The following is a 16,819-nucleotide window of genomic DNA, read 5'->3' as shown; positions in this document are numbered from 1 at the left end:
TAACCGTCATCCCTGTTCCTGGCTATCTGTGCCAGTATAGCGCTATTTGAGGCAGCTAAAATGTGAAGCCTGAACCTTCGTGACTTGCTGCTGCGATGCCCCCAAAAGGCCGTGTAGGCTAAGGCACCCACCGATGGTGTCATAGAAATGACTGAGCGGTAGGTAGGTACGCGTTGATACGGATGGTTCACACACGGTCGTTCTCCTTTCAAGGCACCTAATGAACCTGTGCAATTGAGTATTATTCCACAAGTAACATCTCCATATGCGCGGTGGAAGAGCCCATCGCCAGAGGCATCGAGTTGCTACGGACATGGCACAAGAGATTGCCTTCACGATACTCGCGGGAGCAGTAACCTTCGCGGAGACGGCTAACTCGTTGTCGACACAGAAGGTGAGGATAAGAGCTGCTGAAGACACATCCCCGATGATCTGCGACACGTCAGCACAAGCAGCGCTGATCACCGGGAGTGCATTGTACACGTTCATGCTGCCCTCCACCCCGACTCGGATTTGGCCGGTATCAGACGTCCAGCAATGGCACTGTAAGTATGCGCGATGGGCGTGCACTTTAAACCCGGCGACCAGGCCGCCGCCTCCATATTCTAGCGTTGTTCGCTTCGCTAACAAGAAACGTGGGGGGACTCATCCCTCAAACGTATGGCTCCAAGGACCCTCGGGAGAATCTGCCAGGGCCGGGAATGGGGCGGCCGTCGCGTCCATTGGTGCCGGCAAAGGGGATAGTCTATGATAGCAGCGCATGAGCAGTTTCTTCAGGTAGCAGTCTTCCGCGAGCACGGCAACTGACCCACGATATTGCGTTCATGCGAGCCACATCCACCACGCTCACCTCACAAGGCCAACTTGCCGCATCACAGGCATTTAGTTCAGGCTCAAGCTCACGTCTGGCCGACAACGGCTGCTGGGATGCAAGCCGACGCCGGATGCAAGAGCATATGGTCTCCCTACCAGCGCACGGCGAGCAGTCACTCAAGAAGTTCCATCTGGATGGTGCTGTCAGCAGAACCATCAGATAGATAGTCTGAGAAAATTGCCAACAACACGGGGGTGCTTACAGTTAGATGGAAAGCACAGCTGACACGATAACGAATGACAGAACAGTCGCTGGCGATGTCTCCTGCTTGCGTGGGATGCAGACTGCCCTATATGATCAGCCTCGTCGCAGCGCCTCAGGACTGAGATCTTACCTCAGACCCACTATCCCCCCGCCGAGAATCTCCGCGTACTGCTGGCCGTTAATTGCTGATATTCCGGTCATGCACCTTCTTGTGTGCATAACAGCTCAGGACTCCAGCACCCCAAACTGCGGGGTTCATACACTTGCTTCGCCAGACCCACATGGACACCGCCTGCTTCGTGTGGATAGAAACCCGTGTCAATGGCACAAATCAGCGAGGTTGAGTGAAATTGGCGGATTGCCACGGCCTTTACGATGACGCAAGGTGGGTTTCGCTCCCCACATCCTGGCCTATAAAGAGGGTCGCCATCGCTGAGTACTCAGCGCCTTCTGGTTAAGCTTCACATACCACAGCACATCCTCGGACAGACAGCAAAGCCCAACGCCATGAGCATGGACGGCATCGTCAACGAGCTCTTCTTCACTGGTCCCGGAGACCCCCGCCACAAGTGCGTCGCCATTGGCTATCATAACACCGTCCCCATCGTCTACAAGTTTGAGACGGTCGACTTACCGCAAGGCACGAGAACCACGGTGTGTCCACTTTTCTACCCTCTTGGCACAGTCCCCGTCCCTGAGACTCGGCATCGTACGCACACGCTATGTGTGTGACGTTGTGTCCGCAGGTAACGTTCAACGAGCAAACGGTCGTCGCATACTTTGATTGGGCCGTGTGTAACCACCTTGGTTCGATAATTCGAGGCGGAGACAGAACCCCGATGGCCGACTTCGTTTCTCGAGGCTCTATTGACACGTTAGTTGCTCCCGGGCTTGCTTGTACATATGGAACTCACGCTCTGTGCGTCTCCTAGCGCTAGGCAGTTTCAGACAGTCATGAACGGACGAGAGATATTCGAATGGCGCAGGCTGGGCAACAGGCAGCCCTATGCGTATGAGGTATGTGTTCCCCGAACATGCGTAATTTATCGAGTTTGCCTATTTCATCGTCCAGCTCTTCTCCATCACGCCGGAGACTACTGCGAGAATTGCGACATACGACCCAACGCCAAAGGATGTTCCCAAATTGGGGCGTGCGTACGCATACCTGCGATACACGTTTCAAGAAGATACACTCCTCCGTGACGCGCTTCTAGCACTGTGCTTGAACAGATGGATTGACTGGCGGGGTATGTGAGCACGAAGCAGACAGGAGTAACAGATCGACAAATAGCGGACAGACCAGATATGTATCAACATAGTAGTATGGAGTGCGAATCCCAAGAGCATAGTCGCGATCGCATAACGGGAGTGACTCATGCCAAACAGGAGCTGGAAATATTATAACTACCCGATAGAAAAGATAAATCACAGCATCAGATAGTCCAGAAAGCAAGGCGAGCGGAAGTGAGCATTCAGCTGGCTCCCATGGACCCGAGCATGTGCTCTAGCCTCTCTTCTACTGTCCATCGCATATCAGCCTCCGACCCAAGGGAGGATGAAGTAGAGTGCCCGGGCTGAGGGTGCCGAGATTGCGCCTGAGCTTGGCCTGGCATGATATTAAATGAACCGGCGTCCAGTCCATGTGAAAGGTTCTCTATGAGACGACCTATTTGCGCACTAGAACTGAAGAAGACCTGTCAACAGGATTAGTCACGCTAGTGCACGATCCAGCGCGGGTAATATACGAACCTTCGTCTCCGGTCGCGTGGTACCTTTTGCCTGTTGCTGTTGCACGGACTTCTTCCGAGACAGGAAAGAATTCACGCTCCCCTTGGAGTTCTTTCTCTCGTGCTCCTTGAACAACAACTTGACATTGTCGTTGTCCTTCACAGAGTATTCGGAGTAGAAGCTGGCGCGGTCGCCATAGAAGGACTCGCCATCGTCGTCGCGCAGCCCATTGACGATGGACCTTGAAAGGTGTTAGGGCGCGGTTTCAATATGAATTACATGGGAGCAAATGACGTACCAGATCGTCTCACCATTGGCCAACTCGATTACCTCAAGCGCTGGCGCCGACTCAGGAATGCCGTCCTGAGCATGGGGATTGCCGTCTCCGGAAGACTCTGCATTGAGCAACCCTCTACCATCGCTTGAGTACATTTCGTATCTATGGACAAGTATCCGATGGTGAGAACAAGAAGACAGGCAGTGAATTGTGAAAACTCACAGAGAGTCATATGCAGAGCCGGTCTTTTCCACAGGGCTAGGAACGGCAAGGAAATTGTCGTTCTGAGCCGACAGGGCAGGTGGGAGCTGGGGCACGGGAGGAGAGACGTCTGTGGAGAACCGACGGCCTGCCGCACGGTGCGGAGGCGGAGGAGTGGGCACCCGATCATGAATTGAGGCCTTCGACGACACGGACGCGCGACGACGAGAGACAGACTGTTTCCTCATCATAGCTTGGAAGTCAAGGGCAGACATCCTCGAGTCCGAAGGGAAGATAATGGTCCTACGCACAATCGCGTTCGGCGCGGCGTCCGACTGCTGCTGTCGTGGGCTGGGCGCTTGCAAGCCATTCTCGCTCTTACGACCGGACGGCTTCACATCCATCGAGGGTCTTGGAGAGAGTCCATCAACGCTCGGGCGACCCTCTGACACTGGGGAGCGGACGCTATCAGGCGTAGCTCTCCCTCGTATCACAGGAACTTGGTTCTTCCGACTTTCGCTCGGCGAGGTTGCCCTCGTCAGCTTCGTCCAAGCGGTGGATTTCGAAGACGTGGAAGGCGAACGGGCCAAAAGGTCGTTGAGGGCAGCTTGGTCGAGTCCCAGGTTCTCAGCAGCATGGAACAACTGCTTGATCGCATCCTCATCCGAGTTCGGTGTTGACGCTGCCCGTGAATGGAGACCAAGGTAATCCTGGGGAGGCTTGGGAGGGGGGGATTGTGGAGGCGCCGGAGGGCCCATCGGACTTCGACTCCTGAAGACCGTCTGAAGTGCAGGGGCGGAGTGGGGCATCTGACCGTAAGACGGTTCCGTGGAAGAGCCGGACGATGTCGTTGACCTCGCAGAGGTGGCCGAAGTGGGTGTAGGCCCTTGGTGGTGAGACGAAGGGTGAGATTGTGGTGCCGACAGAGCTTCGGGAGCGGCGCGCTGCTTGCGAAAGCGAGCCATAAAGCCCTTGAGACCGGGAGCTGCAGAAGCAGGAGGACTGGGGAGAGGTGCTGGGGGGCGCAGTCGAGAGGGTTCTGCGGTGCTTGCCGAGCTGATAGGGATGGGGTCTGCGCGGAGCGCAAGGCTTCCTGAACTGCTGCTACCTAGAGCACTCGATCCAGGGCTCTTCAGCTCAAGAGGGTAAGGCGTGATTTCCTCCCCATTCGGGAGTGAGTGCTTCGTTCGAATGGTGCCTCGTAACTTCTTGAATCGGGAACCGATCTTGCCCGCCTGCTGCTGCTGCTGACTGGGCGAGGGTGTAGGTGTTGCAGTAGGTGACCGGAGCGGAATAGCATCAACACTGGTAGACGCCGAAACGAGTGTGGGAGCCGAGATCTTGTTGGGGCTGATGCGTTTCCGCGGAAGCGTCCCACCATTGGCCTCATGAAACTTCGGTATTGAAGGAGATTTGCGCAGCGCCGCAGTAGCCGCCTCAGCCCTCCGCTGTACCTCGAGCGCAAGCGTGAGGGGGTCCATGTTGGATGATGGAGAGAGCGGAGACATGAAGCCGGTGGGACTAGTGGGCATTGCACTAGGGTTCACGGACGTCGCGGAAAGGCTGGTCGGGATTGTAGGGCTCATTGGGAGCGGCATAGAAGCAGGGCTCAGTGGCATCGTAGGGCTAGTCGGCATCGTGCGAACAGGAGGGGTGGAGGGAGCAGCCGGCGAGGCAAGACGATGCAGGGAATCTGAACGCTTGGGAGATAGCGGCTTGGTGAGCGATGGCGCATGGTGGGTAGGCGATTCTTCGTCGGTGGACGACATCATCTCGGGCATGATGGAGATCTGAGGCGCAGAGGACATACTATTGTCCAACTCCTCTGCTCCGAAGAGGGCTTCCGCAAGGGCCCTGTTGCGTCGCATTGGGCTGGACTGCTCGATGTCGGTGGCGGTTGGCACGACCAAAGTGGGCTCCTCAACCGGCAACGCCGCCGAAGGACGAGCCCGAGGAGATTCGATACTATCCACCACGGCGTTCAACAGAGCATTCGCCCTTGCCATCTGCTCACTTATCACCGCACGCGGCGAGGTTGCGGCCGGCTGCGCCAGAGGTTGAGACTGTGGTTGCGGCTGAGGGGTGGAACTCACAGCCTAATTCACGTACGTCAGCCATACCGTGAGCACACGACTATCGAAGTAACGTACCCGACTCTCGCCATTGAACGAATAGTTCGATTGCGACGTAGAAGGCCTCCTCTTCCTGATTGAGCCCGGCCGACGATTCTCCGGCGTAGCAGCCTTCGTCAGCGCAGCGCCGACGAGCTTGTCCTGGATTGCGACGAAGTCGCCCTTCGACAGCCCGATCTCCCTTCGCACGGCGTCCTCGGTCTCCGGCGACTCGTACGGCGACGTCCCCGCGGTCGACGGGTCCGACTTGTCTAGCGAGACGTCATGCCACGGCGTGTTGTCCGAGTCGAGGCTGCTGAACAGCCCGTAGAGACGATCCTTCTTGTGGTCCTCATCCCACGTATGATAGCTCGACCCAACAGACTCCAACGAAGACCGCGACGAGTTCGCGAGTGGGGAGAACAGGAGGGCGTTGGGCTGCCCGAACGAGAACGTGTTCGCGCTGGTATGCCCCGTCTGCTTCGACGAGCGCCTGCTGATGCTGCGCAGGTCATCAGCCCCGCCGACGTCGGTGAACGTGGGTGAGCGAAGCGTCATGCTCGCGGGCTGCACAGGCGAGCCAAGGTCCACTCCAGACATCGCGGAGGGCGGGCGATAGTCTGACGAGCCGAAGGTGGCGTTCGCGCCGTCGAACCAAGGGGAATCAGGGAGCGCGGGGGAACGTAGGGAGCGCGTCACGGACTTGGACCTGTCGAGCTGTTCGAGGGTCTGGTCGTTGAAGCTCGCTGTACTGCCATTGCGGCTATGGCCGGCGGCACTGCCATTCCGACCGTGCTTCTGCGGGGTGCCGTTCGGGCTCACGGGAGTATTCCAGGTCACGTTCGACGGTGTCGAAGGGCGGGATGGTGGCGAGGTCATGGGCTGGTACGCTGGACCAGACAGGGGAGAGATGGGGCGTCGCCTACCATGAACGGGCGACTCCGCGGTATCCGAGGTCGGCGAAGACGGTTTGTTCCCGTTTCTTTGACGCTCCTCGGGCGTGTAGCGACCATTCATGGGACGGTTGAAGAAGAGAGGAGGGGTTGTGCCGCTTGCGGGGGAATTGGGACGATTTGTGGCATAGGAGGACGCACTGGAGTTGCTTCGATACATGCTGGACGAGAAGTTCTGAGGTATCAAAGGAGAAGTTTGGGTATTCAGCCCGGGTAGACGAGGTGATGTCGCACGGGGTGTCGTTGAGGGCGTGAGATCTTCCGCATCGAAGGTGGCCTCCCGGGGAGTCATGGGTCTGGGCATCCCTGGGATGTAACCAGGTAGACGAGGAGTGGGAGACGTCGTACGGGAGGCGGGGTGGGGTGAGCTTCGCTTGCCATCATCCACTGCCACCGGATCGTCAGAGGAGAGAGCGGTACCGGTCTCAAACTCAGCCGGGGACACGGTAGGTGAAGAGTCCAACTCCACCTTCGATACAGGATTACAGTTTAGCAAGGGGAACATGGGGACACGTCGAGGACGTGTACTCACCGCAGTATTCAACGCAGACAATGAGCTGTTGAGGGTGCTCGGCGGAACGTGGGTAATGGGCGACCGCTCCATGACAATCTCATCATCTCCCTCTTCCTCCAACTCCCTGATAGCCTGATCCAGCGCCAAGGATGCCCTCTTCAGCCCATCCGGCGACAACGCCTTTGACAGCCGCTTGCTGAGCGTGCTGGAGTAGTCGGACTGGTCACCAAGAATAGAGCGCGAATTGCGGTCCTTCGACAACGTGCTAGCGTTCCCTGGACTGGAAGGTGCTGATCCGGAGAACGTGTAGGTGCTCCCTTCTGGGGTGGTGGGGCGTAGGCTCTGGTTGTCGGAGTACATCGAGGTGCTGTTCTCTCCTCTCGCACTCTCATCAACCGTGCTCATGCTCGTATTCGAGTCCGACAGAGCAATTGCACCCGCGCCACGTCCACCACGTCGAGGATTCGTCGTACGAAGGAAGTACGCCTGATCTCGGAACTTGCCCGAACCAAACAGGTTGTTGCTCATCCGCCTACTCGATATCGAGCCCTTGGCCGACGATATCGACGCCATAGAGGGTGCGCCATGTAATGAGGGAGTCGTCGCGGAGTCGGAGGAACGTACCGAGTGTCGTACGGGATCCGCATCGTCGTCCTCGCAGTCCGTCCCATTCCCTCGTCCCCCTGCGTCCACGAGCTCCTTCTGCTTCCCTCTCGATCGATTCTTGCCGTGAAACCGCCCTAACGCCTCTAATATCATATCCTCTTCCTCCTCCGTAACTTGGTTCTGAGAGCCCCGCGCGCGTTGCTCTGCAAACTTGTACTTCAGCTCATCAAGCCCGATAGGCTCGCCGGAAGAATTGCGAAGCACGCTGAACCGTCGGGTGAGGCTGTACCATTGGAGCATCACCACGGTGCGCGGAAGCGAGCGAAAGGAGCGAGGTAAGCAAGGTGCAACAGGATCGCGGGAAAGAAGCAGCATGAGACGCACTCTGGCAAGATCAATGATGTACGGAAATCGCTGGCAGGAGGCAAGGAGGGGAGGGCGTCCTGCGTAGTATCGGTGCGCACAGTGACTGTGTACTCGGGGCCGCCTAGGCCCTGGGGACGTCTGGTATCGGATCTTTTGCTGAGAACGGCGAGCAAACACGGGTGAGCGGGATGAGGATAGGGTTTCGAAGCTCAGAGTGAGAGCTGTGGTCGCGGAGGGTAGCGTGGTGCTATGCTTACCGGAAGCGATGCATGTTACAATTGTCAAGGAGGGTCCCTCGATTCTATGGCCTCGAGGTTTACACGTTGGAAAGGCGTGACAGTCCCGAAGACCCGAATTGACGTTCGCGTATTGGACGCGGGAATGTTAGCCGCGTGAGACAAGGAAATATCGGTGATAACAGCGAAAGAGCGGATCAGATTATGAGATACTGCAACTGGAAGGATAGACTGATGACCACAAGCTCCGTAGGAGGAGGCGAATGGAGGAGCGAAGTGGTGGAACGAGCGAGCAACGTGTTTGCCACGAGTTGGAGATGCGAAGCCTAATCAGGCTGTCCTTCTTCCTTGAGCCTGCCGTAAGGAGATAATACAGCGCGGTGATGAGGTGCCTCAAGTCAGAACTAAAGTCAGGACAACACTGCAAGGACAGGGGGGAGGCAGAGGAGCAGAGACAGGGTCGCTGTATCGTCGCAGGCCTCGAACTTTGATGCGTCAACACTGCGGCCCAAAACAGCCTTCGTTGTGCCCGGGGTCCCTGCATCGACCAAGTACTCGGCCATCTCCCACCACCTAACCTACTCAGGTACCATTCGGCGGGCGGCGTACATACATCTCTTCGCCACTGTAGACGTACATCGGAGAATTATTTGGCTGTCTAAATTCGTTCAGGCAGCCTGAAGGCATATCCTGCCAACAACAACCCTCGCAGGACAGCGATATTGAGCAGATCAGCCAGGCACGAATGATCTTGATCTAACTCCTCCAGATACGGTAAGTGTAGTAGTTTATTTGTAGTTCACTGGCAGGTATATCCTTTTTCTTGTAGCTCCGTCATGCTGTCCTTCATCCGGGTTCGCCATTTGAACTTGTTGTTCGGGAGCCGACAGCGTGTCGCACTGGTCACGACAGCCCTGTGGCGTTGGCGAGCAACAGGTATTCCATAACATTTACGTGAATGCAGGTACGTGTACATGTCTAGTTAAGGTAAGTCGAGAAACGTCTAGCGCAGTGCACTTGACGGCGACTGCAGAATAAGCTCACATCGAAGACACTATAGCCCGCCAGTTCCCGGGATCGTAACCTATAAGCACGGCTTTAGATCGGAATGGATTCAGAAGAATCATCAGCAAACACGTCACAGCTTGACTAGATGCTGATTCACAACGCCTGTACACACAGAAGGTCTAGATATGATCACAAATGCAGGTCACTCGTCCCTCAGGAAACAGGAGCCGAAAAGCTGGTGATGGGCGAGGCTGCTCGACTGAATACCCGTTCATCTCGATCGGGGCCTATAAGGGAGATTGAGTGACCATAAGCGCTTTATCGCCAAAGAACTAGGTAGAGGGCAGGTTTTTAGTAGGTAGAGAATCAAGTTCAGCACTCCACAAACAGGCTGAGAAATGTTATATTGTTCAACTCATTGACTGTCCTTCAAGAGCGGCCGAACCTGATGTTAGGTCTGAAGTACGATAACTGTCTAGATCCGAACAGACAAAACAAAGAACCTAGCACACTGCTGGGTCTACCGATAGAGGGCGGAACACCAAGAACGAATACAAGTCATCTTCAGAGACAGGGTAATATACATACACACAGGCTCGGTTGCCTGCACAGATGGGTGTCCGTTCCTAAGTAGCGTGCCTGATAGACGCGAAACATTCAATACAGCGACATGATCGTCGTCAGGCCATAGCGTACTTCTTCGTCCACTCCTTCGCGGTCGCAAGGAACTTGGCTTCATCGTTCTTCATCAGCTGCAGCTCAAATTATTGGCCTGCTCTCAAGCGCTGCGCCGTGCGAGTACTCACAGCAGCAATGTCGGGCTCGAACGGGTCATCGGGACTGGGGTTGTTCACCTTATCCACGATCGTTGTAAGGACTGACCATGGCAAGTCAGTTGTTTGACTCCCTCGCTCCCAACACCGTACGCCGCTTACCTGACGAAAGACTGACTGTGGGCTTCCACTTCACGGAGCAACATAATCAGTTTCGTGCACCGCAATGTGCAGAGGCGGACGTCGGAAGATCCGGGCACTCACTTGATCACGAAGAACTGGCACACAGATCTGACCCTCTTCGTTGATGCCAGGGTGATAGATCTTTGTGATGAACGTGACCTAGCCATGCCGTTGCAAGTCGAGCAGTGTGAGAAGTCTAATCCTTAACCGACGTCTCCCAGGCGAAGGCCACAGCGACTTACAGAGGGCGCCTTGAACGGGAAGTTCTCAGGTAGGTTCAAGTTGAAGTGGAATGTCCCGCCTTTGTAAGGACTGTTTGACTATCATCATGTTGGTGATCAACGCTGCCCAATGATCAGATTCTTTGCGACATAAACGTACTGCAGCCTTAACGGAGCACTGCCACTCAAATATGTTGTCCTCGAGGGGTTCGACCGTCAAACCCTACAACTAGGTGTAGCGGGTGTCTCAGTAGCAGATAGCAATACGCACCTCGATGGGATTGTTGTTGATGTCTTTCAATTCCTAACCTCGTATGAGCGACAAGCTTTGGTTCATTATATGAGGCAAGTGGCACCTTCTGAATCCGTCTATCGGACAATCAGTCACGCCAATTCACTACCATCACATGGTAACTCACCTCAACGCGGTCATGATGCTGTAGTTTCCTGGGGGGGTTACTGTAGAGTCTAGTCGGAGGCAAAGTGATGGCACTACGGAGGGTGGCAATCGGTGGTTGGAGATGTGTATACGGGGCGTAATTGGAATTCCTGATTGCGGGCGCCTGCAGTATCCTTGGCGCTTGCGACTTACTCTCCGTTCCAGCACTTTTGCCACTCCTGCTCGTTCTCGGTTCTTAGCCATTCCCCACTGCAGCTCCAGGGTACAAGAACATTGCTGTTTCCTCTCATAACTTTCCTGCTGGCTTTCTATCGGATTGTGAACGTGATTCAGCGACGTGGGCCGCATCCAATATCCCGGACTGACGGTAGACCGTTGACTGCATCACGAGAAGGACTGATTTGCTCTCAGACCCCTCTTGTGAGTACCACCTAGACTTAGGCGAATGTCTCGCCAACAGGCGGTTTGACAAGGCTCGGTATGGAGGTCCCAGCCACCGCCCGCGAGGTCTCCCCGTCAGCAGTCGCCACCCCTCCTCCCGTACCCATCCCTCTCACCCACCACCAGCTCCACAACAGCAAAAAGCGCAAGCATGCCGCACTCGCGCACGCAGCCGTCTCGTCGCCAGTCCCCTCCGACCCAGGCGCAGGCACCCCGGCGCCGGAGAACCTCGTCCTCAGCTCGCGCCATGCTGACCTCGCCTCCCGGCCACGCTTGAGCATCTCACGGCACCCAGGTTTCGTTCCTGTGGTACCAGGGTCCCAATTTTATACTACAGAACCCCTTTGCTTCAATCGCCTGAACTTCCGCTACACCCCCGCAGGAGTCACCTCGCCGGAGAACGCTATTCCCTTCCGCACTATTGAATCACACCCTACGCACTTTCGCGTCTCCTGGGAAGACCGAAGCCCCTTCATTAGAGTCACACAAGACGGTCTTCGCTTGCAAGGAGAGAAGGGCTTCCGGAGCGCGCGCTGCAACGCGCCTATGCGCGAGGGTCGGTGGTACATGGAAGTAAAGATCGAGTTGGGTTCCGGAGACAAACCTACAGGAATGAAGCGCAAAGAGGGCAGTCACGTCCGCCTAGGCTGGGCGCGTCGCGAAGCCCCGCTGAATGCGCCTGCGGGATATGACGGCTACAGCTACGCCGTGCGCGACAAGACCGGAGAGAAGGTGCACCTCTCGCGCCCGCGGCCATATGGCCGCGCGTTCCAGACTGGGGACGTCGTCGGCATGTACATTTGCCTCCCCCCAAGGCGCAAGCCGGACAAGCGTGACCCATATGACCCGGCACACATCAAGCGGGAGCGGATCGCGATCGAGTACAAGGGCCAGGAGTACTTCGAGTCGCTCGAGTACCCGCAGACGAAGGAGATGATCGCGCTAATGGACGCGAGCGACCGCTCGAAGGCGACGGACGCGAAGTCCCTGCCGTCGTCCTCAACGAAGAAGAGCGCAACCGTGAAGAACCTCCCCTCGACCGGACGCGGGAAGGGCGCGCCACAGGAGACAACCCCCATGCGACCCCTACCGACGCTCGGGCCCGAGTCGTACATAGCGTTCTTCATCAACGGCGAGTGCCAGGGCATCGCTTTCCAGGACCTGTTTGACTACCTTCCGCTGCGCAGGCCCCCGAGCAAGGCAGAGCAGAAGAAGCGTGCGAACAAGGAGGGCATTCGCGAGCACAAGGAGAACCCCTTCGATGATGGCACTCTGGGCTACTATCCGTTCGTCTCCCTCTTCAATGGCGCGCAGGTCCAGATGAACCCCGGTCCCGATTTTTCCTTCCCTCCCCCGCCCGACATCGACGCTGTGGTCGCAAATCCTGCAGAGGTGGACATCAAACCCCAGCCGGATAGCAGGCCTACATGGCGTCCGGTCTGCGAGCGGTACAGCGAGTTCATGCAGGAGCAGTGGGCTTTGGACGAGCAAGAAGAGAAGGAGGCGCCAAGACATCATGTGCGTCTATCACTTCTGTTCTTCGACTGAGGGGTGCGAGGATGACTGACGCACCATGTCTGCATCCACGTCGTAGGTGGACGCCGAGGAAGAGCACGCGAAGCACGAGAAGGCGGAACAGCAGAAAGCGAAGCGCAAAGCCCAGGCTGCGGCGCGGCGCGAGCGCAAGACCGCACAAAAGCCGCACGACACCTCGTCGAACAAGCGGGTTAAGACGGCGGAGCAGTCCCCAGCGCCGACGCTCGGTGTCTTTCCCCGTAATGACCCTGCGGTGGCGGAGGACGAGCGCTATGCGCCAGCTATGATCATTCCATCCTTCGACACTCCTGACGTTCACGACGCGGCGACGCCGGGCAGCGAGCGTATTCCATCGCCCGCGCCCACTGCAACGTCCAGTCTCGATGCACAAATCGCTGGACTGGCAGGGTACCACGACAACAGCGCATATAATACAGACTATGAGGATGTTGAGCCTACGCAGCACGATGGCGGTGTTGAGACGGACGGAGATGTAGACATCGCAGAGGTGGACCCGATAGAAGACGCTGTCTCCTATTCGTACGGTGTTCGCCGCTGACTATCAGCTTATTGTAACGTTCAACATGATTGAAAGTAGTTGTGCATCAGACAGAGTAGGACACATTACATCAGTGAGATACTGGTAATAGATACAGTGGGGGGTATAAGGAACGGCAGCGATTAGCACAGCTCTGCAAAGGACGGAAATCTCAGCATGAATGCGAGCGGTGTCACGTCGAATATAAGATAGCTTGCGTGAACGTGAGCTGGAGAGGATAGCATGTGGGAGGATGTCAAAGTTTGCACATTCGGCGATCACCACCGTGGCGGAGGGGACCGGACGGCATAACTACGGGGAAGGAAAGTGAGTAGGAAGTTCATGGCAAACAGAGGGTCCACGCTTACCCTGTCGTCTGGCCGTTCCCCTTCGAGATTTCCACCCGAATATCCCAGATGAGGTCCCCGGATGAAGGATCCCATTTTACGCTACACCAGTTTCGCTTGCCCATGATATACCTGCTCTTTGGCGCGGACCCATCAGTATCCCTCTCGAAAAGGGGTATCTTGGCGGTTGTCAGCAATGATCTATTCCATCTCCGTGGGACATCACGCACCATGGTCTCATCCGTCTCCTGGTGATGGAGTGTTCGATGAGTTTTAGAGGCAAGCGTAGACACCAGGCTGATCACGCCATTCGGTGGTCTGCAAGTCGACTATTTAGGCCGGTCGTCGTTTCCGCGAGACGCACGCTACTCACGGTGTGTTCACGATAGCGCCTGTTGGAGGGTGTGGTGAGCAAACGATCAACATCGTGCGAGACGAAGGCGACGTACTGGAAACAACATTGACCATGTATCGCGGGTCCAAAGGCGGAGGTACATCGCCCCTTTTCTTGTCCTTGACGAACGTCTTGAGCAGCCCGACGGCAGCGCAATGGACGTCGCCCGAAATGAAGCTGACGCGTACATGGGTCGCCTTGGCGTACTTCTGGAGCTCGAGGATAAACCAGTTCCGCTCCTTCTTGTGCGCCTTTGCGGTCCAATGGTCGTTCTGCAGTTATGAGTGAGTGCTTGTGTCCCGAAGTACATAGTCATTGCTCACCAGGTCATCAAGGAGCTCAGCGTCCGCGTTGAACTTGTTGACGAAGCCCGACAGACCTAAAGAACCATTGCGACCGAGAGCGACCAAGGGGTTGAACTTCGAGTCAAGGGCGGTCTCAAGGAAGACCATTCGCGGATAAGCGATGGGTATACCTAGTCATATTTTAGGCGGCCTGATCAGTCCCAGCCAGAGCAGCATACCTGTCTGGATGACCATATGCTCCACCGTAGACGGAAGCGCCTTCATGCGAGCAAAGACGGCTTCGTACTCCCGCTGACTGCAAACTTGGTCCTTCTTGCGTTCCGCTCTAGGCCGATGCTCAGTAGGAAAATGAAATAGGTATATGTCATGCACATACCTGCAGTCGAGGAGCAGCATATACACATGAGGACCCAAGTAGCACAGGAACGAATGCGACGGGTATGGGATATATGGGCCATCGCCGCCGATGACAAGCGATTTGAAAGGGTGCCGTCGGTCATCCCTTCCGTCAACTTCGACTGCGTCGGTTGCTGACCGTGAACAATTTGAAGAGAAAGTAGGCAGTGTAGGAGTCTCACCATTGATGAAGCACTGGAATAAGAGGAAGAAAAAATAGCCACGCGACCCGATCCTGGAATAGCGAAGGTCGCATGGCCGACGATCAAAGAAGTTCAGCACGAGCGAACGCAACTGGACGGCCCAGTATGGTCCTGCTCACGTATTGAATACTGGGGACCGCATCAAATCATCAGGATCTGAGGTTGTGGTCAGTGGGACAGATATTGTGCATTATGAGATCCAGGATAGCTGACAGCTGCCAAAACCGTCGATCTTCACGAGCGGTGTATCAGATCCAGAACGGACAGAAACTAACTCCTCTCTTGAAGCTTACCAGATCTGCACAATGTAAAGGTTAGCGCAAACACATCACAGGACCCTTGCCAAGCCGCTTACCATGGTCATCTGCACGACAGAGCCAGTCAGGAACAGCGGCGGTTCATAGAAGAGGTGATGCGCACCAAGCATGTTCAGCATCGGTCTGTAATAGAGCGTTAACGTCGACGGATACAGGATGACAAGCAAGCAGTACGTACATTGTACTGTTTGCCCGGGCGAATGCACCGCTACGAAACGACTGACAATAGTGGTTGAAGAAGAAACGGTCAATCGCCAGAGCCATCTCCTCCGTTAGCCGATAATGCCTCTTGTTTTCTGCCTTTGTCTGGTTGACCCAATCTTGCATTTCCGGCTCCCGAACAATACTGTCGCAGTAAAGCTGGTCGCCGCCTCCAACCAGCGCGTGGAACGGCTCCTCAGCATGATGAGCAAGGAGGTCCATCCATACCGGATCGTAGCCGCTCTTGTACCCGGGCCCTCGGAAGTCATCGGGGTTCACGCCGGAACTGAATCCATTACACTCATGACATTTGACGTTCAACACCGGCTGTGCCACTGACTGGGAAGACGGATCACTTACTGAATACGCGGCCCAACGCATGTTCTGATTACGGCCCGGTACGTGGAAGTTCAGCTCGATGCCATCGTTGATGGTGTAATTAATCCGCATCTCGTGGCTTGTTAAGGGTATCTCAATCATGAAGCGCCAAAAGGTGAACGTCCTGTGCGTTCCGTTCCATGTCAGGTGTTGGACGTATCTGACAAGAGATTTGGAAACTTGCCCGCCATTACCGTAATACACGTAAAGCTCCTTCCCTTCAACGCGCCGCCGCTCGACATGAGCGTCGTGGCCATTGCCGTACGTCTCGTTCTCCCTAGTCGGAGACCCGGGCGTGACAATAGACATCGGGTCCGCTGGGTGTGGCCCGAGGTCGAAAGACTGCCCATGGGTCCGCGACGAAACGTGCCTCTTGAGCTGACTTCCGGACGGCGTGAGGTCCGGGTCCCAATGATACGTCAAAGTAGGCAGGGGCTCATACACAGAGCCCGCGTCCGCAGCTACATGGCGTGGCGCGCCGCTCAGCTCGCAGCTGGAGATCGCGCGCGCTCGCAAGAAATGACATGCGGTACTCACTGACTATCATCGCCGCGCCGCGCCACACGCCCTGCTCGTCCACGGTGTCGTAGCGCAGGAGAGGGCCGACCATGTACTGCAGATGCGGGTTCATGCGCGCGACGCGGAGGTGCTTGGACCGCTCGACGGCGCTCATGTTCGCGAACGTCGAGTACGTCGAGTTCGCGCCCGACAGGGTCGACTCTGTGCGCGACATGGTATCGGACAGGCTAGCTTTACTCGGCAGCCGCACATTCAGCTGGTCCCAGTTGCCGTCCTTGGGGGGCAACGGCGGCGGGGGACCGCGTCCAAGCGAGGGCACGGGCGACGGTGGCGGGAGGAAGCCACCGACGAATGGCTCGGCCATTGGACCGACCTCCTCGACAGGTTGGAAGCGGCCGTCGGGCCCTCTGTGTGGCATACTCCATCGTGCTTCGTCCTACACGTAGAACGCGGCCGGAGTCAACAAACATGTCCTCGCGCGCGCGGAGTGCGGAAGCACTGACCTTGTCCGCTCGCCGGAAAGCATGCCATCCTGGGTTATCCATGAGCTACCGTATATGTCGCGCTGGGATGTTTGATGGTCCAGGGG

General features: G+C 56.4%; 4 protein-coding genes across 4 annotated transcripts; 1 reads left to right on the top strand and 3 right to left on the bottom strand.

Moving 5' to 3' along the window:
• Positions 1–1,585: 1,585 nt before the first annotated feature.
• On the top strand, positions 1,586–2,317 carry DICSQDRAFT_168974 (uncharacterized protein; the record flags this gene model as incomplete). Its single annotated transcript, XM_007364592.1, has 5 exons — positions 1,586–1,732; positions 1,825–1,952; positions 2,011–2,095; positions 2,151–2,233; positions 2,293–2,317. 5 exons carry the CDS (start codon positions 1,586–1,588, stop codon positions 2,315–2,317), a joined length of 468 nt encoding a protein of 155 aa, XP_007364654.1.
• Positions 2,299–8,460, bottom strand: DICSQDRAFT_84394 (uncharacterized protein). The gene is made up of 8 exons (XM_007364591.1): positions 8,092–8,460; positions 7,853–7,990; positions 6,881–7,751; positions 5,435–6,817; positions 3,306–5,380; positions 3,105–3,245; positions 2,828–3,047; positions 2,299–2,772 (listed from the first exon to the last, which is right to left on the bottom strand). The coding sequence occupies exons 1-8, from the start codon at positions 8,103–8,105 to the stop codon at positions 2,551–2,553; spliced, it is 5,064 nt and encodes a 1,687-aa protein (XP_007364653.1). The 5' UTR covers positions 8,106–8,460; the 3' UTR covers positions 2,299–2,550.
• Positions 8,461–9,420: 960 nt separating this feature from the next.
• On the bottom strand, positions 9,421–10,734 carry DICSQDRAFT_135543 (UBC-like protein). The gene is made up of 9 exons (XM_007364590.1): positions 10,675–10,734; positions 10,612–10,624; positions 10,527–10,559; positions 10,416–10,478; positions 10,277–10,354; positions 10,116–10,193; positions 10,014–10,041; positions 9,885–9,955; positions 9,421–9,830 (listed from the first exon to the last, which is right to left on the bottom strand). Exons 1-9 carry the CDS (start codon positions 10,686–10,688, stop codon positions 9,759–9,761), a joined length of 450 nt encoding a protein of 149 aa, XP_007364652.1. The 5' UTR covers positions 10,689–10,734; the 3' UTR covers positions 9,421–9,758.
• A 166-nt stretch (positions 10,735–10,900) lies between these two features.
• Positions 10,901–16,815, bottom strand: DICSQDRAFT_84388 (uncharacterized protein). The gene is made up of 16 exons (XM_007364589.1): positions 16,734–16,815; positions 16,249–16,666; positions 15,694–16,172; positions 15,311–15,633; positions 15,029–15,096; positions 14,935–14,971; positions 14,795–14,847; positions 14,593–14,734; positions 14,435–14,541; positions 14,235–14,386; positions 13,967–14,183; positions 13,891–13,909; positions 13,748–13,835; positions 13,539–13,696; positions 12,691–13,482; positions 10,901–12,614 (listed from the first exon to the last, which is right to left on the bottom strand). The coding sequence occupies exons 1-15, from the start codon at positions 16,773–16,775 to the stop codon at positions 13,449–13,451; spliced, it is 2,337 nt and encodes a 778-aa protein (XP_007364651.1). The 5' UTR covers positions 16,776–16,815; the 3' UTR covers positions 10,901–12,614; positions 12,691–13,448.
• Positions 16,816–16,819: the final 4 nt, after the last annotated feature.

Source organism: Dichomitus squalens (assembly GCF_000275845.1).
Source record: "Dichomitus squalens LYAD-421 SS1 unplaced genomic scaffold DICSQscaffold_9, whole genome shotgun sequence".
Lineage (NCBI taxonomy): Eukaryota > Fungi > Basidiomycota > Agaricomycetes > Polyporales > Polyporaceae > Dichomitus > Dichomitus squalens.
Note: the sequence above shows the minus strand (reverse complement) of the source record. Positions and strands in the feature narration are given on the sequence as shown.

What these genes read in the sequence shown, in the direction of transcription:
- DICSQDRAFT_135543 (XM_007364590.1), bottom strand. An exon ending in AGTGCTCCGTTAAGGCTGCA is followed by an intron (nt 10,355 to 10,415) that starts GTACGTTTATGT and finishes ACATGATGATAG; the next exon opens with TCAAACAGTCCTTACAAAGG. An exon ending in TGCCAGTTCTTCGTGATCAA is followed by an intron (nt 10,042 to 10,115) that starts GTGAGTGCCCGG and finishes TGCTCCGTGAAG; the next exon opens with TGGAAGCCCACAGTCAGTCT.
- DICSQDRAFT_84388 (XM_007364589.1), bottom strand. Translation starts at nt 16,775, where the DNA reads ATGGATAACCCAGGATGGCATGCTTTCCGGCGAGCGGACAAG. An exon ending in CTTTCCGGCGAGCGGACAAG is followed by an intron (nt 16,667 to 16,733) that starts GTCAGTGCTTCC and finishes TTCTACGTGTAG; the next exon opens with GACGAAGCACGATGGAGTAT. An exon ending in GCATATGGTCATCCAGACAG is followed by an intron (nt 14,387 to 14,434) that starts GTATGCTGCTCT and finishes AAATATGACTAG; the next exon opens with GTATACCCATCGCTTATCCG.
- DICSQDRAFT_84394 (XM_007364591.1), bottom strand. An exon ending in ACATCATTGATCTTGCCAGA is followed by an intron (nt 7,752 to 7,852) that starts GTGCGTCTCATG and finishes CCAATGGTACAG; the next exon opens with CCTCACCCGACGGTTCAGCG. An exon ending in GGCTCTGCATATGACTCTCT is followed by an intron (nt 3,246 to 3,305) that starts GTGAGTTTTCAC and finishes ACTTGTCCATAG; the next exon opens with ATACGAAATGTACTCAAGCG.